At 46.2% G+C, this 22,341-nt stretch overlaps 1 protein-coding gene across 4 annotated transcripts in view; it reads left to right on the forward strand.

The window, feature by feature from the left end:
• Window positions 1–22,341, forward strand: part of MBNL3 (muscleblind like splicing regulator 3) — a 75,825-nt gene that overhangs the window by 22,847 nt on the left and 30,637 nt on the right. For all 4 annotated transcript variants that reach the window (XR_012640808.1, XM_074962752.1, XM_074962750.1 and 1 more), the window contains exon 2: window positions 15,995–16,159. Coding sequence is in view for 3 of the 4 variants with exons in the window: in XM_074962752.1 (XP_074818853.1) it covers window positions 15,995–16,159 (165 nt within the window). In the remaining variant the exon portion in view is untranslated. The remainder of the gene's footprint in view (window positions 1–15,994; window positions 16,160–22,341) is intronic.

Consider the following 22,341-nt stretch of genomic DNA (forward strand, 5'->3'; position numbering starts at 1 on the left):
CGGGCTGTGGGGCATTTTGACCACATCCCATAGTAAGAGGGTTCTGGGAAAACTGGGTAGACTAGTAGCTACCCTCATGGTAAATAGTCTCTGAACAGTGTTAATGCTAAATTGAAAAGATTAACGCGCTCACGTTTTGTTGTCCGCCATAGCCCGTTCTTCCGGTGAACAGTCTGATTTCACAGGCAGCTAAAAGGCCCAGGAGCTCAGTGCCCCTGTTTATGCGTTAGTCTAATCCAACTCCCAGAAGGATGCACTTTTGAGGCTCCAGAGAGGTAGATTTCATGGCCTGGTGCTGTTTTATCTGGGGGGGCCCATGCCTATGTGGTGTGTGTCGGGAGGTACCCCTTGCCCCACTCTGGGCATGCGTCAGATTTTGTATTTAATTTCAGCAGAAGTAATCATAGAAAACCCGGGTAGCCCCCCAGATTCCTCCAGCGCTGGGGCTGCTGACTGCAGGGTCACGTGGCAGCAATAGCCCTGGGCATGCCTCTGCTGCAGTGAGGTATAGAGAGCTGTGGGTGAAGGAGCAGGAAAGGGTAGCATGGGGAGGCGGGATAGGGAGGGGCTACCACAGCCTCCCACTGGGCAGATCTGTGCAAATGCTATGGGGGAGAGCAGGCGTAGCTAGGGAAATATCTTTGCCCCTGCAGCCCTACAGATGCTGGGGACAAATGAGGGGCTGTGCCAAAGAATTGGGGGTGGAGGTGGGTGAGCTGGCAAATCTCCTCTGTCTTTTTGTCCTGGTAGCCCAGGCTGTGAGGACCAGAGGAGACTCAGACGTAAGTAGGGTTGTGTTTGCATTGGCCACAGGAAATATGTTTGTCTGGAAAATAAATAGATGCCTGATGGTGATGGAAACCATGTTTGTGCCCAGTACAGTGGAGAGATTGTTAAAGCGCGAGTCATCCCTGCAGTGTACATTGTCTGAGTAGTGGCAAGGCCGGGGGAGCCAGGCTTATCTCGTCTGGAAGAGGGAGGGGGTTCAGTTTACATGAAAAGGAGACTAGGGCCTGAATTAGCATCGGGCCCTTGTTTTTGTGGATTCCTTTCCTTTCCTCTGCTCTGTCACTGCAGGGCCCAGACTGTGCACCGGTTCTGCCCGCAATGCTGAAACTCTGCTTGATGTAATTTCTGAGAGCTGAAATGGCCGCCAGCTCACATGGTGGCTTGTCCCAGGGGGTGCCGGAGCGTGGTTTAGTTAGTGTCTCCAGTGTGAGGAACCATCAAGTCTGATTGTGCTTAGCTGAGAGGTTGCTTTGAAAACCAAACATGGGCAGACGCAGAATGAGACTGGGTAAAACAAGCATCCGCTTTAATAGTCCGTCCAGTTTGGGCCTGCCAGAGTCAAAGGCAGAAAGTAAGCGGCTGGTGTTGAGAGCCTGGGAGTCACTGAGGCAGGAGACACCGCACTGTTTGCTGAGGGGCATGGCGAAGCTGGAGCAGGAGGGAGAACCCTTGGCAAATCAGTGGTGTCCCAGGACTTTCCTCAGAAGCAATTAGTGGCGGAGGAACCGGGTGCTGGAGCAAAATATGCCTGGAGGCTAGAAGAATGGACTGTTTGGTGTGAACGGAGGGATTGAGAGTGGAAGGAACCAATGACCAAGTCAGCAGAGGAGAGCAGTGAGAGTGCTAGAGAGGTAATGGATATCAGTGTATTAGAGGCCATGGAAGGTCTGGGTTGCAGGGGTTCTCACACTGGGGTTCAGGACTCCTCAGGGAGTTATGAGGTTCTTACCTGGGGGTCAGGAGCTGTCAGCATCCACCCCCAAATCCTGCTTCACATCCAGCATGTATAATAGTCTTTTTCTGTTATCTAACTTCACTGTTTGTGTATGGTGAGCATAACACTCCTAAGTGTGTGAGAACTTGGTCACATCATTTTCTTCCACAGTGCCTCAGTTTCCTCTTCTATAAAACTGGCTGATATTTATGCACCTTACTGAATTCCTTTTGGATGTAAGGATGAAGCACACAATGTACTGGAAATGCAAATCATTATTTATTCAGACAGAAAATTCTCCATGTAAGTTGTCAACCCAGATGGAATAGTTTTTTGTTTTTTTCCCCCTTAAATAAGAAACTGTTTATGTCCATTAAGCTGTTGATTTCTGAGCTAAGCAGCAACACAAACAAAAATTGGGCTAATTCTCAGATGGTGGGTTGTTTTTTTGCCAAAGTCTAAATAAAACACAACTTCATTTTTTTTTAAATAGCAGTTTAGTTTTCCTTTGGAATTTAATAAGAATATAGACCCATAACCATTGCTTTCCCCAGATCTGGTCAAACATTTGTCATCAATACACTTTTTTAATGAAAAATGGGTTTTCAACTGAAATTTTCACAGAAAAATGTTGTTTTTTATTGAAATTTAGCATTTTATTGATGATTTCTTTTAAATTATGGGTTTTGTGTTTCCCTGTTCCTCTTCTCTCAGGAGAGAAGGGGAGGAAAACACTGAAAATTAAAAATTTTTGGTTTTCAAAAACCAGAACCTCTGTGTTGTTTTATTTCTCAGCTTTTGTGAAAAAACTCAAAAATTTTCATGGAATTTTTCAGCGAAACAATTTTTTGTTCAAGATTTTTACGTAGTAAAACGAGCTCTAGTGAAAGAGATTGTCCTTTCTTCCTGGCGTGAGTGACCATTCTCAATTCCCGTTTCGTGGGTTCCCATCATTTACCTGCAGTATCATCTAGCAAAGCCACAGTCTCCTGCGCGTGATCCTCCCACGGCTCGGTGTTGTGTCGAAACCATCTGTGGAGGCTGCGTTGTGACCACAAGGGGCTCAGTGCAGCGTTAAGGAGATGGCGGGAGGGGAGGATATGGAAGTATAAAGCAAATGACTTAGAAAAGGAGATTTAATGTTCTGGGTGGGAGCCCTGGAGGTCAGGCTGAGCAGTGGTGCAGGGGCAGTCCCGTGCAGGATCTGAGTTAGGTCCAAACGCATCCCCTAGCTGGTGAGAATTGAGAGTGCTTTTAAGGGCAGATCGCACATCCCTGGGTGGTATAGGTGGGAGGGAGGGGGGGAACCCCTCAGTTCCCTTTCCAGGATGGTGCCGTGGTGTGAGAGAGTGCTAAGAGTCAGATGCTGAACGATGGGCCTGTGTGCCCTCATTCGCCTGCACTGCATGCTGTCAAACCTCCTGGGCTGCATGGAGGGGGAGAGCCCCCCCTTCCACAGCTGCATGCAAGTGAGAGACTGTGCAGGACAAGGGGAGGCTTGGGGCATGCATGCTGTCGAGCACTGCTCCTCCCAGCTGGCCCAGGGCTGCCACTGCATGCAGATAAAGCTGTAAGCTTATGAGGCAGCTTGAAGTACAGTAGTTGCACCTCTGTGAGCACCTTCCGGTGGGTGATGGACCCCAGCACAGCTGGCAGCCTGGCCATGTGCCAGGTATGGAGATTTGGGGGATTGGAAGCAGCATGCTGGGAGATACCCTCTGCACAGCTGGCCATGCCCTGCAAAGTTGGGATGTTGTCATCCTGCTGATCCTGGGGTCCCCCTTCGTTTTGTGGGGCCCCCTCTGAGTCCCAGAGAGGGGCAGAGGTTGCTCCATCAAAGCTGCGCGTTGTTGTATTTCTTTGTGTCCATGGGCTTTTTTTGCCTGGAGCGTAGCGGTGGGTTCTACACGTTTGTCAGCCTCAGCTAGATCCTGAATGTTGTTCCCATTGGTGTGGGGCTTGCTGTGTGACTAACGGATGGGCACATGTATACGTGGGAGCAGTTGTGCAGTGAGGCCATCATTTTCACAGAGCATCATCCCAAAGAGCAAAAATTCACTGGAATGGTCGATACAGATGAGAGCAAAGAGCCTGAGACCCTGACCCTTTGTGGCAAAACTGCCAGGGTAAAGTCCCTCTCTGGTGTAATGCTGTTAAAGTCAATGGAGTTACACCAGCCATGCATTTGGCTCATACAGGCTTCTGTGGAGCAAGTCTGAGCCCAAGGAGCAAGACAGCCTTATGCTGTACGTGCGCTCTATTTGTATTCATGAACGTCATGTTTTAACATTTATTCTCCTGGGCTTTAATGTACTTTGCTCGGTTCGCTCTACAGTAGTTGCCTGCTTCAGCTGTAATATTCAGCAGAGACAGTAGGCAGTGGAAGGTGGTTAGAAGCATCAACTTCCCATCTGACCTTGACAGAGATTCAATCAGCCAGTGAAAGTTGTGGAATTGGATTATGGGATTTGCAATGAAAAAGTGGTTTAAGGGACAAGAGAAACTATATTTGGTATTTTCAAGAGCCAGCCTGGGGAATAGCAATTTAGAGGGAGGATACTGAAGGAGACCAAAGGTGGATGGAAGATATCTGAAGCTTTTATGTAGACAAGCTAGTGCAATACTACTCCGGAGAATGGTGTATTTTCATAATTTCATTATTATTACAGAAAGAAAATCCATTTAAATGCCAGTATTTCCTTTGCCCAGGTAAAACTGATCTCTGTGCTTTGATGGGAAGATTGCTAATGTCCACCCACGGAAACACTCAGCCTTAGGAATATTAGCACTACAAAATTTCATATGCTTCCTGTCCTCCTCTAGGTACGTTTTGGTGCCCATAAGGCCGAACATGCCTTACCTTTGCCCTCTTAACAGGATGCTAATACTTCCTTGCGTAATTATTATTGATCAGTAACTACAGCAATGTTGCAGTAAGGAATGTTCGATAAAGGTATTTGCTTTGAAAAAAAACAGTATGTGATTTAGTATTAATGAAATCTATTTTTGCTGTGTTTTCAGCATCCCAGAAGCCAGGAGTGTAATTGTGTAGTACTTTAAAGAAAGAAAAAAAAAAAAGATCAATAAAATAGCTCCAAGCTTGTAGGATAGTTTATTCATATCAGTTCCTGTGGATACATTGTACCCTCAGTTCAGAATTATTTTAAATATTGACATGTACCACAAAACCCCACATGAGCAGAATGTAATGGTGGTTATTTAAAAAAAGATTTTGGTCAACATTTTATTCCCCTCCTTCATGGAAATAGTCTTGCTGCTCATTGCAAGGGAATGGAAGTAATCTCTCTGATAACAAACATGTTTTTCAGGTCTTTGGCTCTAAAGTTCACCCCCCAAAAATATCCAACGCTGTCCAAATATATTTCCAGGGTCAGATGAACACTACGCATTGACTGGAGTGAGCAAACATTGCATAACCTAAATAGGTTAAAATCAATCCATGTTTTTCACTGAGTATAACAGACTGTACCAATGCTCTAAAGGGAGGGTTGGCGCTGGAAAGAGTTGTCAGTCATAAAAATGTACCAAAGGCACTGTGGGGCTTTCCCCCTAGCAAATAACTGTTCTGAATTTGTAAGAACTCTCCAGCGTAACAAAGAATTTGGGAGAAAATTCTCAATATTGGTGGGGGCTACTCGGGGGCACAGCTAAATACCTAACTGTGAGTTCCTGGAGAGTTTCAAGGGAAAATTGTTGTGTACAGAAGTAAACTTCATTCCAAGAAACTGTCAACTTTCCTGATTGCAAAGCAATAAGGAGTCAGGAATTTGCTCTCTTCCTTGAGGCTATTTAGAGTCTGCATTACTGCTAGCATACAGTAAATTCATGTGACCTTTGGTTACAGAAAACATTGGGTATGGGAGATGGTATTCTGTGTATGCTTATGCCACATGGTAATAAGCAGTCGGTGCTTCACTGAACAAAACTAGTCTAAAGAGTTCATTGTTTTTGAAGCTGTTAACTAACAGCTTTGCATAACTCTCAACTGTAAAAAAGAGGGTACTGGAAAAGGATGGTGGCATAAATACATCACTTGGTTTCAAAACAGAGGGTAGCATTAAAACCAGATTGTGTTATGCACCTTCTTTCCTCTGCAGTGAGTTTCACCACAGTGCTTATCTCACAGACATGACAAATATTTTGAGGTATACTGAAGGCTTAAGACTTTTTAAAGTAGTAGTAGGTAATCATGTTTACATCCCAGCAGAGTGCATCTGTGTCCTGAGAAACCATCTGACTCAGTAGTGTTTTTACATTTTACACATACTGTACAAAAAGAACAGCAGATGCAAAATGGTTTTGTTCACAGAGTACGCAGTTCACCTGAGGGGCCCTAGTTCTAAGTGTCTAATGGCTGCCTGTCGATGCTCCTTGATTCCAGTCTAATGCAGTAACATTATGCAGTCAGTAAAGAAGCAGTTCTTGTGACATTGTTTAGCTGTGCAGAGGCTTTTCTCTGTTTCTTTTTAGTACTGTTGGATAGGAAAGGGAAATGATGTTTATGTGGTGTCAGTTCATACATATGTCCCTGATCCCACAGCCTCATTGAAATCAGAGGGCCAAACCCCCCTTCCAGTTGCGCCACTGTAAATGTGCAGTGACTGTGCTGAAGTCAATGGGACTAGCCCTTTGAGTAATGGCTGCAACATTAGACTCTCTGTGAAAAATAACAATCACTCCGTATAATGCAAAACCCAATCTATGTAATAAAGCGCAGTGGTGAACAAGAATCGGTTTGCATCTTTCCTTGTATTCCACTTTTGTCTTTTAAATCACAAACTAATGCAGGGACCTGTCTCATAGTCTACAACGTGGAATGCCATTATTCTCTCCAGTGAGTTAAAGATGTAAACTCACACAGCAAATTAGTTATAATCTCATTATTCTTAAGGGTTCAGTTTATATAAATCATGCAGATTTGCTATGTAATACATAAGACTGAACAGTGGAAAGACTGAGAGTGGATAGACGGTTTTAGGTCTCTTGGGCTCTTTAATGGTATCTAAATAGTCTCTCAACTGGTTGTTGCCAGCTTTAGTACTGTATTCAGATACATTTGCAAAAATTACACATTTTATTTCCGCTGCTCCTTTCATATCCCTTTGAAGCACAAATATCCAAGTTTGGAACACACCAGGGTGAAAAAGGGAGGCTAAAGAATATGCTAGAGCCAAGGAGTTTTGCGTTTGAGTCACTTTCCTCTTGTATTGTTCTACCTTATTGAACATGGTAAAAAGCATCACTAGACCGAGATGATTTTATTTCCCTGATCTGGTTTTCCAAGGCCTGGGGAGAACTGAAGATGGAATACACTTGAACTAAAATCCCTTCAATTGCTTCATCGTTAACCTCTCAGTCAGACGCCTAGAACTCTGCCTCATAGCTGCATGTGGAGGAAAACCAGTCTGAGTAATAGAACTCTGCAAAATGCAGCCGTTCAGAACATTTGGTGCAAAGATTTTTCTTTTTGTTTGTGGGTTTTCTCGCTGCCTTACACACGTTTGCTGCAAAGCTCAGTGCGCGGGGGGTGGGGGGGGGGGTGTTCCAAGTCGAAAAAACTCAAAGTACAGCTCTGTCATAACTGCTGAGTGTCACTTGCTTCCATCTTAACCCATGCGCCATGGCAAAGTTTACTCGCTTTTACTCAACATGAAATCCAGACTTGCTCAAAGCCCAGCACCTGGTGAAGCCAGGACATTCAGTCTGCAGGGTCCAAAACCCTTTAGATGGATGTGGGCTGAATTTCCATGTCAGTATGTGCCATACAGTCAGGTTTTGCCATTGAAGTCTGCACAGCTACACTGAGCCGTTTCATACAGCTGCTGTGCAGGAGATGCCCCTTCCAGCTGAACTCAGGAAGTGACCCTGCATTTCTCTTTCTGCAGGGTGGGTGGGGTGTGTGTGAAAACATTATCTGATGTTCTTTTTATCAGTAAATGAAGGGCCTAGCACAACTGATCTAAGCACCTTTGTGCTTTCATCAGCACCTTGCTTCTGAATCTGAAAGAGCACAACTAAAAATTAAAGGTGCAATTCAGTAAAAAAGTCATAGATCATAGAATACTAGGGTTGGAAGAGACCTCAGGAGGTCATCTAGTCCAACCCCCTGCTCAAAGCAGGACAGCCAACCAGAATCAGTAGGACTTTTTTTTTTTTAACTGAACTAAATCCACAGCTAGCTGTAGGAAATATTCAATGATGCATTTTTGTTATCTTTTTGGGAACAGTATTTTGAGCAATGTAGGGCTGGTAATTTCAGAAGGGCTCAACGTTGGTCTAACTCTGTTTCCATTCAGTCGGAGTCCACCGATTCACTTCTGCCAGAGCAGAGTTAGGCCAACACTGAGGGCTCTTTGAAAATCCACTTGTAGTGTTTGTAAGTTTCCTTATGATCGGTCTTCTTAATTTCATAGAAAAGTTGCTTTGGAGCCAGGAGATGGGAAGTTTGAAGAAGTAAAAGCTTCAAACTGCCATTCGCCCAGTTATTGCAAAATCCATCTGGTATGTGCTTTTGATGACATACCACTTTAAGCATAACCAGGCGTGTTATTTTTAGCAAGCTATATTTTCATGGCCAGCATTTTTGCATAGCATCCATACTCAGTCCCCCTTAGGATTCACATTACTCAGTCTCTGGGTCGTCTTTGCCCAATATTTGCCAAATTACCTCTATAGCATTTTACACCATATACAGTACTTTGAAATCTCCAAATACCTAGTAATCCACTTTGATATTCCTCACTTTAACCTCGGTCACCCTCTAGAAATAGAAAATACCATACGTTTTCCCTTGTCAGACACTGTCTGTAGTACAACAAACATTCATGTTCTAACATCATTCAGTGGACTGTATGAAAGGTACGTATTGTACCCAAATCGACTCCATCTCAAATCCCTGTCTGACCTTTGGCAAGTCACTTAGCCTTGCCGTGCCTCAGTTTCTCATCTGTACAGAGGAGATAACACTGCCCTGCCTCACAGAAGTGTTGTGAGGATAAATGCAGCAAAGAGTGTCAGTACTGCGACGATGAGGGCCACATAAGATCCGAAGATTATCTGATAGCGTGGATTGGTGACGATGTTTGAGGGAAGTCGCAAGGTTTTACTGTGTACTGTTCACAAATTCAAAGGTAATAGGATAAGGAACATTTCATTAGACTGCAGGTTAGAGTTGCACAGTCTCTCTCTTTGCACTGGAACGTGTGGTAGCTTGGCGAAGTGAATACATGTCTGTGGTGCATAATGCTCATTAAAGATTAGGCTGATTCAGCCACTAAATCCTATTTTGTTTTCGGTATAACATTGCATGGTGTGTGATTAGGTGACCAGATGTTCCAATTTTATAGGGGACAGTCCCGATATTTGGGGCTTTGTCTTATATAGGTGCCTGTTACCCCCCACCCTGTCCCGATTTTTCACACTTGCTGTCTGGTCACCCTGTGTGTGATGTCGATTGCAGAAGTTGGAGGTGTGTCTTGCAGCAGTGAGAGAGATGGCTGTGGTTTGACTATCACCATTGTAATGCTCAGTGTGCATAAAGGGACTGTAGCACTCACAGACTCAGACTGTAATTGTGTAAGGACGCTGCTGGCTTTGCAGTAAATGGCAGTGGTGAATCAGCACCAGTATTTCTGCAGCTTTTCAAGGCATGTGACTTCATTCTCTATGGAAATCCATAGGAAAAACTGCTTCATGCAGGGAAACGCTGTCCTGCAGGCAAGCTGGTTTGGGCACGCAGTTACATGCAAAACATAGAAACTTCCCTTCCTTGTTTGTCTCCTTCACCTCTTGTATCTTGTCGTGAACCAAGTGTAAGAGCTCTGAGGAGGGGACTATCATTTCGTGTTTGCGCAGCATGCAGCACCCTGGGGCCTCTCAGCAATGCTGCAATACAAATAGCAAGTGTGTAAACTCTTGCGTGATCGAGTGATAGCTGAGCCATCCATGCAATGTGCTCATTAAAACCTGAAAACCACACACATGCAGAATTAAAGCAATTAGAACGGAGACAAACTGCATGGTGTGTTGGTGCAAACGTTAGAGTTGCCGAAGGATGGGACCCTTAGCCTCTTTTTTGTAGCCAAGGCGAAGAGAATTCCTGGAGAATGTTTTTGCTGGTTCTGCTTACAAACCTATCATCTGGTACAGATGCCCGGTCTGTTTGGATTTGAGTGATTTCAATCTGGGATGCAAACGATGGCGTGCCACCCCTGAAGTTACAAACAGGCATGTGTTATGTGGGTTTTCCGTTGGAGGTAAAGATCCCCTTCTACCTCCTATCCGATAAACCGCTGGCTGTATTAACCAGAGCGCGGGATTCTCTGTCCAGCATCCGTGTTAGCCAGCATCAGATGCCAGTCTGTGCCACCAGAGCACAACTTCAGCTGGCAGCGCAAAACCAACTGCGAGGCAAGAGCCGATTGGAAGGGGGAGATGGTGTGGGAAGAAGTAAGAGAAGATCGCTTTTGCAAATGCTTGTTAATTATTTGGTTTTTAATACCCGCTTGAACAGCCTTGGGGAGTGCTGGCTGTGTGCCTCTCCTGCACCTTCTGCAGCCTGAGCCAGCAGCCAGGGCTGGCAGATACCTGCCTTCAAAGGCTGCCTCCATTTTGTGAGGAGCTGGAAAAGCTTGTTGCGATTAGCTTGTTTTTAAGGCCAGCATCAGATTCTGTGGCTGGCTGGTGGTTTCCTGGCTCAGGTGCTGCCCTGGGACGGGGAAGGAGGGTGCGTGTTCCACTAGAATCAATACCTGCATGGCTAGGAAAGGTAGGAAACAAACCATTTTAATGAAACTACAGTGGATGCAGCTGCCACTCAGGGGGCAGCATGCAGCACCAGGATCAATGCACCGAGCATAGCAGCTGATTTCCCAGCATGCTGCAGGTGAGGAGAGGAGGAACGAGCCCTGGGTGCGGTGTGGTTTCCTCTTTGCCAAGGGACAGTCAGGTCTGAAAGCTTTTCAGTAAACTTCTCTGTGCTGCACTAAAAATAGCATATCCCAACATGCTGCCTATTTCTTGTGCTGCCACCTTTTGAGCCTGGGCCAGAGCTGCCTCAGGAGAGCCAGTCTAGTCCAGTGCTAACCTGGTGGTTGGGAGATATGGGCCCACTGGGGGAAAGCTGGCTGTATGCCACCTTTGTGATTCCCTGGGTTCCCAAGCCAGCCAGGGACCAGGCCACTCCCAGGTGTAAACTGGAGCAACCCCAGGGCTGCTCTGAGTTATGCTGATTTGTCCAATAGGCACACTGCACAGGTGCTCCTGCTTCACCTCTGTGTCTCACTCCACAAGTCTTCTGTGCTGGTGCCAAGAGGTGTGGAATTATTGTGCCAGCTCTGTGCTACCCTGTGCTAAGGGAATTGCAGGCACCAGGATGAGTTAGCTTTCCCTGATTTGTGCTGGCAGAGAGGCATAAAGCCAGCTAGGTCATTGGGTGGGCAGAAACTAACCCTGCCCTGTTGCCTCAGTTTCCACACCTACAAAATGGGGATAATGACATTCACCTAACTGGTGAGTTGTGGGGATTAATTGGGTAGTGTTCATGGAATGCTTTGATAATAAAGGTCCACATGCAGTTTCACCACCTTCCAGCAGGGCTGAGGTTGGCCATAAGTGTTTGCTTATTTGTGGATTATCGCCATGTGCTATACAGGGAGCTGAAAGCATGGCAGTGCGGGATTGTAGAGAATTTCTAACCATGTAGGATATGTTTCTGCAGAGCCTGAGCACCTTCTGAAAAGTATTTTCAGGAAAAATATCTAATAATTAGGGACATTAAAAAATGCGAACATAGGTTTGGTGGTATTAGGTTAGACCATTGATCCCTAAAATCCAGTGTCCATTTCTAGACTACCCAAAGTCTGATGCATGACAAAGGCAAATAACCCCGTCATGGTGTTACTGAGCTTCTGAAATCTCTCTCACTGGGAGTTTTAGTCACTTATGATGACATGATTATTATGATGAGGGATTTGAGACAAGTTCCGCTTGGAGCTCGTATGCGGGAGCAGTTTTGAATTAGACTGTCAGTCATGTTGGATTCTTTTCAAGTGCACTTGGAGGCCCTAATCCTGCAATCAGATCTGCATGGATGGACCCTTGCACATGCATGGAGACCCACTGAAACCAAGCAGGATCTGCATGGGCACGTGTTTCTACCCGCACAGATCCAGTTGCAGGATCAGGGCCTACCGTATAAGTTGTGAGAACAGAATACTGAACATTTATGAGCACCGCCTGTTCTGTGTGAATAGCTCCTACTTTCACAAAGATACTTCCGACGTACCCAGGGTTGGTCTACCTGATGAATCGATGATCTGCAAAATTTCAGTTTAAATAACAGCGCCATTTTCAATTTATAAAATATGCCATAAATATTGTTTACAGAACCAGTAGCTCTTTTTTTACCCTCCATTCCTGTAATATAAAAACATCCACGCAGATTTATTCCAAATTTGGTAGAAATTAATGTTTTCCTAGTCCAAAGGCGTGCATGCCAAGTTTCAGCTGGAAGGAATTTTGAAGGCTGATGTATAAACCCTTGAAAATATTAGCTTCTAATAGAACGGCTGGCTGGCTTATAACTATGTGCAGTTGTGCAAATAGAGGCCCAGATCCTGAACCACAGCCGAGGAGCGCTCAACATAGCTCAGGGGGAGAAATTGCAGCAGAGGCTTCAAGCCACATTGGGGCTGATGACGTGTGCCTGGCTTGTCCCATGTGGTGAGGAAGATGTGGCTTAGAGCTAGTGGGATTCTGCCCACCAGAGACGCTCTGATTCTCTGGTGCTGAGGGCTACAGAGGTATCTAGGGAGAGCGTGTTGGGGAGGTATACAGGGGTGAGCAGTGTGGCTTGGCAGCCTGACTCCAGTACTGTGTCTAGAGGAGCCTTCCTAAAGAGGAGCTACCCTGCTCTCGGCTGTGCTCCTGCTTTTGATTTTCCATCCATGTATGGGCAAGGGGAACAGGAAGGCATGAACGATCAACAGGACAAACTAGCAGAGACTATCCAGGCCCTGAGCCCTATTCTTTATTGTCTTGCTCCTTGGGCAGCTGTAGGGACCAGTGCCTGTAAGAGTACTTCCAAAATGGGGATGGTGCCATTTTACACTCGCTGCACTGGTATCCTTGAGGACTGCACCAGGTGCCTGGGGAGGGCGAGTCATGTCCTCCACGCGGCAGGGCTCAAGCTTTCACTCTGCTCTAAAAAGCCAGCAAGCTGCTCCCCAGGACGAGGGGAGCACGTGCTTTCGCTCAGCGAGGGCAGTCTTCTGACATTTTGGAGTCGTTTTCCCGTCCCACTGTTTTTTGCAGGAGAGAGGGAACTGGACCCAGAGTTCCTTGCATTTAATAGTCAGCTCAAAATAATATCATGGAACCAAGACCCATGGTTTAACCCTTCCCTCATCTCAAAGCAGATGAGAAAAGGCCTGTGCATTTCTGCCCAGCTCCAAGGTACAGTCCAAATCCTGCCTCCTCTCCGTGGAGCTGCCTCCTCTCCTGCCTGCTCACTCAGGATCTGGAGGCAAGCAGCTGCCTCCCAGCCTATATTTCTTAAGGGGAGCAGTAGAACTATATCTAGGATCCACAGGGTCCCTTTTTTCCCCCCGCTCCCTAAACGACCTCCAGACTGGAATTCTCAGGGGAGGAAAGAAGGAAAGCGTTAACCCCGGGCTGGTGCTGGGGATGTACTTGTCCCCACGCTGCAGCAGCCATGAGAAGTCCTGCTGCAGCATGCCCCAGGGTATGTCTACACTACAAAATTAGGTCGAATTTGCTACCTGTGGCGATCAAGCCTGGTGCTAGAAGAAGGGATATTTCTGCTGGGATGCCGGAATTTACCAGTCTGCGGCTGCTAGCCAGACTCAGAACACGGAGTCACCTCCGAGGCTGTGGGATCTGTGAAGCTAGTGGCGCTGCTGTGAGCCTGCCATGGTGCGGGAAGATTGGTTGGCTCTGGGCCCTGTTCAACGATCCGCTAGATCAGAGCGGTGCTGGTCTCTCAGGCAGGCCCCAGATTTGTGCTGTTTTTTTAAAATGCTTGTTTTGTATTTGTCAGAGCTCACAAGTGCTTTGTAGGCTTCCCAGTCAGCTGATTCAATATTCATAGGTCTGTATTCCCGATGTCTCTCTTTCACAGAGAGCAGGAGGTTTTGCTACAAGTAGAATCCATTTTGCCAGGGAAACAAAGCCAACGAATTTTCAAATGAAATACTGATTCTCTGTCTCCTTCTTTTCCTGGTAGAATAAAATGCTCTGTGAGGCCTTGAATTCTAGTATACACAAGGCGAGTTCATTGCACATGTATAGTACCCAGAGCAACACACCTAGGATAGGGAATTCCCAGCTGGTGGAAAGCTGGCAGAGTCAGCTCTGCAGCCCACCTCTAAGCATCCCCTCAGCGTAGGGGCATGCAAGGGGTGTTGCCAAAACACTGTACACAAGTGATCCCTGACCTATGGAACGACCCCTGGGAAGCTGTTACTGCTGATTTGTAAGGTAGAGCAGCTCTGAGCCACATATGTGGCTCTAAGCTTCCTTTGCCCTCACCTCCACAGATGTGCTTAGCAGAGCCTGGGCTTCCCTAGGGATCTGGGCCATTAGGTTCTAAAAGGGCCTGGATTTGGGGTCCTGGGTTATCCTAAGTTTTTTACCTTGTTCTATTGGAATGGTAAGTGTGTACCCTATTAAGGGGAAAAGTCTTCTCTGAGACTAATCTATTGGCTATGTGATGTGAGTACTAAACAGTGAAAACTAGACTAGCAGACCTTGCTGTGCGCCAGTCGACTTGCAAAGTTAAGTTTTAAAAAACTCTAAACATAGCCCCTGGGATTAGCAGAGGGAAAAACCAGCCCGAAAGCAGGCACAATCCCAATGCTGCAATGGGATCGGCAAGGCTGGACCGTGTGTCCACCTGGGTCTGCGTGTGTGGATTTCATTGTGCGACTGACGTTTTGCAGTCATTTGGAGCCTGACCCTGCAAACACTCAGGGAGCATGACTTGGATGAATAGCCCTGTGGTTTTTCTTAAAGCTGAGGATTCTGCTTCAAACACGGGCTCCTGAAACGGATGTCTAAATCCCAGGATGGCTGTTCTAGCGAATTGTTCTTTTATGAATAATGCTGATGATGTTTTCATTGCTGCTGTTGTAATTATTTGACATGACTACTACTACTACTATTTGCCATGACCCCGTTGCGCCAGGTACTGTACAAACAGAGAACAAAAAAGGCAGGCCCTGCCGCAAGAACTGACCATCTCTGTACTGAGATGCATACACTTTTTTTTTTTTTTCCAGAAAGAGAAAGGAAACAGTAACACAGGAGGGAATAAATTAAACAGATCTTTTTAGAGGAGTTATTTTTATATTTTTGGAAGAATTTTTTTTTCAGTGTCACCAAATTTGTTACTAATTTTCTGTACGCACCAGAAAATAGGTAGTTAGTGCAGTGTGCTCAGGCTGTTGGTTGTGACATTTTATAGCTGCCTTTTGGAAGCCGACATGATCATCTCAATCGATATTAAATGACTTGAGAGCACTAAGCTTGCACTGTTCAGGAGTCATTTCCTTTCCCTGTGGTTGTGTGAAAAGAAAAACCAGGCAGTTAATGGCAAGGCAATTGTATTACTGTTTTTAATAAATAGTTTAAACGGAACCATGGCTGTTTTCCGCCATTCCCTGTGGTACCAAATACCCTGAAATGATTCAAACTGAAAGAATTTTGAAAACAAATGTACTTTTCACCATAGGTGTGTTTTTAACTTTTACATTTCACTCAGGTCTCTACAGGGACTGGTGGGGTCAATTTCACTTTTTTATACTAGAGGGTTTCGCTTTCAGTTGTTATATAGCAGCCCAGTGCTCTGGTGTTTGGGTTCACAGAGCCACAGAAAAATGAAAAAATGGTTATTGTTGTTGCTGTTGTTTTTATTGATAGTTCATAAATATTTCTATTTGTATTAGGTTGTGAAGAACGCTCTTGGTGTGTTTAGCAAACCTATATTTTAGGCTGAAGTTTAATTTGATGCAATCCCTATAATGGTGCAGCAATTGTAGAATTGTTTGTTTTCACATAACTGATAGTCATATAAAAATATGACAGATGGTTTTAAAAAAGAGCAAAATAGCTTAGCAGAATGCCCCACTTAGCTGGTAGTTTTGTTACAGTTCTCCAAACACATCAATAATTGATTTTCTCCCAGTACTCTGAGTGTTAAGTTCACTGAAATACTGCTTCATTATTTTTTAGGGCCGGTGTACTCGAGAGAACTGCAAATATCTTCACCCTCCCCCGCACTTAAAAACACAGCTCGAAATAAATGGACGCAACAATCTGATCCAGCAAAAGACAGCAGCAGCCATGTTTGCACAACAGATGCAGTTCATGCTACCGGGCGCTCAACTACAGCCAATTGTAAGTAACAGAAATTATTTAGGTTCCTCTTTGCGCAGATTGCTTTAATATTTACATATGAGAGCCCCGATCCTGGAGTCAGACTTGTACTGGTGAACCCATGTGCCCGGGTGGCACCGCATTGATTTTCATGAGAATTCATGCAGGGATAAGGGACTGCGTATATGGATCCAGTTGCAGGGTTAGGACCCAAAGAAATAGATGTAGTGAGGTAGGTCCCTTAGTAAGCCCCACTGAGTCATGCTGGTTCATTCTGTGGGGAGATTCATATGCCTAATGCCACAGTCTCGTCAGTAAAAGAGCACGGCCAATAGAACGTATGTGAAGATTCTGGCATTCAGCCTCCTCTCTGTACATTGGCATAACTTGGAGAAAGGCCTGGTTTGGTTGTCTGAGTACAGAACAGGGCTCTAGGGGCTCCAACATACTGGTCCTGGCTCCTACACTGTGCAGCTTTTGACAAGCCACTTACCCTCCTTTTCTGAGTCCCCCAATCCATGAAATTGTAGGGGCCATGAGCACTAGAAATGTTAGTGGACAACCAGAGGGGCAAGACCAAATGCATCCAGTCTTACTGCTTCTTGTTCCTCAGGTCTAACACTCCTCTGTTCTTGGAACTGCCTTGCTTTACCACTCAGACAGAATAAGTCGAACATCAGTTTGGAATTTGCAAGCCTGCGGTTTGCACCACAGAGGAAGGTGGAAGGGATACAATAGAGGATGCACACAGACCATTGTTCAGTTTGTCAATTTCACATGCTGTATCTGGAATGATCCCCCCTTTCCAGTAGCTCACGGTTGGAGATTCAGAATGTATTGATGCTAGTCGGTCTCTGGACTGCAGACCCTATATAAGGGGAGGAGACAGAGAGGGCCTGTACTCAGCTCAGCGCTGGCCTCTGTTGTTGTTTTGGTTATTATTTGTATTGCAGTACTTCCTAGAGACCCTAATCAGGGTTCTAGGCCCCATTGTGGTAGGTGTTGTGTATGCATAACCAAAGCGAGCCCCTGCCCCAACCAGCTTACAGGCTAAGAAGTAGAGCTGTTTGGTTTTATGTCCAGGAATCAATATATTTGCTTTAGTTGCACCTACAGTGGGTTGTGCTGAAATGGCCCAACGTAGCCCTTGTTTATTAAATGCGAGTCCATTGTAATGCCGCCCATATCCAGCGGATTGAGGGGAGATTTGCTTTTCTCCAGAGAGGTGAGGGGAAAAGGGATGGGAAGCATCTGTCTGGGGTCTGAGTAGTCCTTCCACTACCAGCCCTTGCATTAGCCAGATACATCAGAGCGGGGCGCTGTCGGGCAGGACTATGTTAGTGTCGTTTAAGCTGCTGGTTACCATCTCTGGAATATGGGGTGTGTGGCTGCTGATTGATGTCAGAGGTGCCTAAAATGCCTCTTTGATATTGACAGCATTAGAAATAGAAATAAATGAGGTGCAGATTTTCAACAGTGAAGGTGATTAATCATAAAAACAGCTTTCCCAGGGATGTGTAAAAGCCCTGCTCTAGCGCAGCCAGAAGTGACAGGCATGTTGCAGCAATGAGCTTGTCTGCCTGTGTTATGCAGAGGGTCAGACCAGATGACCGCCATGGTTGGGCCTTACAGTCTGTGACTCTGCGAAATCCTGTCTTGAGCTTGGAATGCTGGTGCCTCAGTGCAGAATGGGATTTTAGTTCAAGACATGGCCCTGTGGCTTTGTGACAAGCTTGAGAGCCCTGGGATTTTTGTAGCGGATAAAGCAGACGTGTATCCTCACAGCGACATGGGTGGTGTTTTCTCCCTGGCAGAAGGATAACTTTTGTTAAAGCCTAGTTCCAAACAACATGTTTACTCGGTGAGATCATGTTTCAGCAGGGGAACTTGGCTATTGTTCTCCTCTCTGTACTGTTGCTTGATGCATTGGTGACACTGTACAGCTTTATTAAAATTGTTTATTAAACACAGAGCCAAATTCTGCCCTTCGAGGCGCATGCGTAACTTGAGGGCAGCTTTTTGTTGGTGCCCATCACCATGGTATTTGGCACCTCACAGGCTTTAATGAACTTCTCCTCACCACACCCTGCAGTGTAGAGAGGTATTTTAGTGGTTATCCCCATTTCACAGAGGAGTAACTGAGGCACAAAGAGATGGAATGATTTGCCCCAGGTCCCACAGGAGAGTAGGATTGAGCCCAGATCTGCTGAGTCCTTGCCCCAGGAAGGTTAATTTGAAGGAGAAACAGCCTCTGAGCAAGCTCCCCAATGACAAGACGGGCTCGCACCAAAAGAATCACCATTCTGTGGGAAGTACTAACAGCAGAGGACAGGTGTCCGTCGAAGGAAATCCTGAATTCCCTGAAAATGTTCCCATTTCATTCCTAGCACTTTACTCAAGCAATGTGTCCTGAGCTGGGGTTTTCCTCCATGGGGAGTTCCCAATGATAAGATGTTATCATCTTAGCTACTCAACATAGCTTTGGGATTTCCTCTTTGGAAAATTCACATCTTCCCATTATAAAATCTGTGGGCCAAATTCATCCCTAGTGTAAAGCCATTGATTTCAGTGAAGTTACGCCGAGCCTGAATTTGTTCCCTGATGTCCAGTAGATTCTTTGTTTCAGAAGTAGCCAGAACTGACGAGAAGTATGCTCAGATTTTGAACTATATTTGGGATGATACTATGTTTGCTCACTGCTTCCCAGAAGGCCTGCAATGAAAACTTCCCCCTTTCTTCTTTCCTTCACTCCGCTCACAAAGCTAAATTCAGTTCTCATGCTGATTCCAGCTACTCCACTTATTTTACACCAACATCAGGACAAGCAGGAGAGTACCCTTTCCTTGGCCCAGGTGTTCCCAAAGACATCGACACTAGAGCGAACTTGGATAATTTTTCCTGTCAGAAGAAGAAGGGCAGGTCCACCTGCTGGGCGCAAACTAAATTCTTCAAAGCAGGAAGGATATTAGCTGCAACAACAGAAGAAATCCCGCATGATCGGCAAGCTGACAAACACCATGTCTGCTTCACTGGGATGTTCACCAGAGCTTGGATTTGATGCAGTGTATGTAAATAGCTCTAACCAATGACTGCATGTGCAGATCTTGCCATGACAATCCAAGCATCAAACCTCCATGACATTGAGAAAGCATTAACTGAGGACCTCCAAAATATGGAGCAATATTTCCAGAAATGGAGGCTCAAAACCAAACCCTGGAAAAACAATAGTAAGCGCATTTCATCTTGATAATAAGAGTGCCAAAAACACACTGAAAGTAGCTTTCTATGGTACAAATATGCAACATGATTATACTCCAACATATCTCGGAGTGAAACTCGACCGCACCCTGTCCTTCCATAATCATCTCGAAAAGGTAGCTGCAAAGATAAAAACGAGAGCCAACGTAATCCAGAAACTAGCAGGTACAACCTGGGGTGCATCAGTGTTGCGAATATCTGTAATAACACTTGTATATTCAGTAGCTGAATACTGTGCGCCAGTGTGGAGCAGATGCAGCTACACACAACTTGTGGATACCCGGCTGAATACAGTGATGCGTTGTGTTGCATCACAGGAACCCTTAAGTTGACTCCAACACCATGGATACCCGTTCTGTGTAACATTGCTTCCCCGCCGATACGCCGAACTGCTGCCACATTCCATGAAGCTCAGCCAGTCCAGGTCTTCGTATTCACCAAGACCTTGACAACAATGTCTTAAGTCTCGCAAGCCTTTCTGGGAACATTCGTTTAGTCTCATGCAATTGGGCTACGATCAGAAGGAGGCTTGGAAAGCAGATTGGGCTCAACAAGACTTAAAACAATAAGCACCTTGTGCCAGATCAAACACAGAGGGTTCCTGGGTTTGACCTTCCACGGTCATCTTGGTCAGCTCTGAACCGAGGTCAAACCAACTATGGTAGATGTGGATATCTAATGCACAAATGGAAAATCAAGGACTCCCCGGCGTGCAAGTGTGGTTCCCCACGACAGACCATTGAACATATCACTACCTACTGCCCAATGTATAAATATGAAGGAGGCATCACTGCAATAAATTCTGCTGCTCCCAGTGTAGCCGTTTGGCTCGATCAGCTTCAGGTGGAACTGTAGTTGCTGCTGTACACCAGCCGTACGGACGAAGAAGATGGATAACTGCACCCCTAGATGTTTTAAAATGCAGTGCCATCCTGAAAAGCAGCTCTGTAAAAATAGCACCCAAGAGAGCAGGTTTTAACCAGCGTTCCTGAAACGGTGCGTCCTGTCCTAGGCTTGCACTCGGTATCAGTTCCTCTCCCCCGAGTCCTGATGATCTTTATTTATTGAGCCAATGAGCATGGAGCCACGCAGTGCCCTTTTAATGGAGTCACTCCCGAGAGCAGGCCTGCGCTTTGAGTGCTGTGTCTGCCGTAGGCTGCACACCCGCTGACGTGGTTTGCAGGTGTGAGTTGGAGATTGCAAGTTTCAAGTGTAAATGTCTGGCTCTGAGGCCTTGGGATCATGTTGCTGTTTAGTATCTGCAGTGAGGCTGAGAAGCAAGGGGATGTTTGGCATTTTTAACAGTTTTACAAAGTGCTCCAGACAGCTCTTTTTTACAGCAATTCAAGTTACGGCATGAAATGGGGTGTTCTCCCATCACGGTGTATTTGTAACTGCCTTTGGGTATATCCCCTCCAGGAGATCAGCTGGGGGCCAAGTAAAACTCTACAGTAGTTAAAATCTTACCTTTGTTGTGTGTGTTTGGTATATAGTACTGAAGGCAAGTTTTGGAAGCCCAAACCAAACCTTAATTGTTGGTGTCAATGAGGCTGGGGAACAGCACATCTAAAGGAAGCCATCTTCATAGTTTGAACAATTTGGAAGCTGTTTGGGGCCTAGTTTTACATGGATTCATTTTAAATTGAGCTGTATGTCTTGTTGAGGGGGGAGCACAGCTGCATCTTACTCTTTTAAACTGATCAGTAAGATGGAAGTTCCAGTTAATAGTATTTGTAGTGAGGCGAGGACTCACTAGTGCGGCACCTCCTGCTGGTTGTCCTGGTAATTAGCTCTTTTCCAGCATATGGAGCGCCCTCTACAGGCCAGTGTCTCACCTGCCACTGGCTCCCATGTCCCTCCCGGACCCCGGTGCCCCTTTACCTTGGGGTGCTGCCCCCTGGCAGTGCCCCCACACCCTGGGTCTCCCCTCCCAGGGAACCCCCAACCCTCTAAACCCATCTTGCCTCAGTGGCTACTGCCAGTCATCATCTAGCCCCTGCTCACTGGGACTGACTGCAGTGTAATGGCCACTCATCGTTGGCAAGGGGTTAGGACCTGCTGCCTTTGCCTATCTTTGGGTTGCCCCTCTGCCACCCCAGTACCTTTCCTGGCCTTTAGCAAGGCCTGCAGCCTGGGGGTTTACCAGACTGGAGTTCCCCAGCTCCCTTTGCCCTTCCCCAGCACTGCTCTGCTTCAGGTACCTTGCTCCCAAGCAGCTGGCCCTTCCCACTCCAGGGCTAGAGTGAGACTCCTCCAGCTTCTAGCCCATAGCCCTTTTATCAGGGTCAGCTGGGCCCTGATTGGGCTGGCCACACCTGTGGTCAGCCACTCCCTCAGCTGCTTTCACTCTTCTTCCCAGTCCTAGCCGTCTCCGGGGCTGCTTTTATCCCGTTCTGCAGGAGTGGGGCAGCTGCCCCACTATAGTATTGTAACTGATTTCTCCCATGCTGATTTCTGGTAGTGCTTGTCTGCTTTGTTAGGCAAGTGAGTGTCCACAAGAAGTGCTGCATTTTAGAGCCAGATCCTCAGCCCTCTGCATTCTTCTTTCCACAATTCAAGCAGAGTTAAAGCTGACTTCAGTGGCTACCCAGCTTGCTAGACAACTGTCTGCCCAACACATAAAATAATCTGTTGGGACAAAGATGTCAGGCCCCACTAACCATCAACATGGAGGTGCCAGCGGATCGGGCATGAGAACTGTGAAGACACCTGTCTTCAATGCCCATCCTAGCTCTGCCACTGAGCAGCCCTGTGGCCTTAGGCAAGTCAATTCATCTCTCTCTGGGCCTTTGTTTTCCTTTGAGCCCTTTGTCTCTATGGTCCATTTAGACCGTAAGCTCTTTCAGGGTGGGTCTCTCTCTTTCCTGGTATATTTACAGTATCTCGCACACCCGATCTCAGGTACTTGTATGACGCCCATCTCTGTAGTGTCCGAGCTTTGATAC

This window comes from Natator depressus, chromosome 9 (genome assembly GCF_965152275.1).
Source record: "Natator depressus isolate rNatDep1 chromosome 9, rNatDep2.hap1, whole genome shotgun sequence".
In the NCBI taxonomy this organism is placed as follows: Eukaryota; Metazoa; Chordata; order Testudines; family Cheloniidae; genus Natator; species Natator depressus.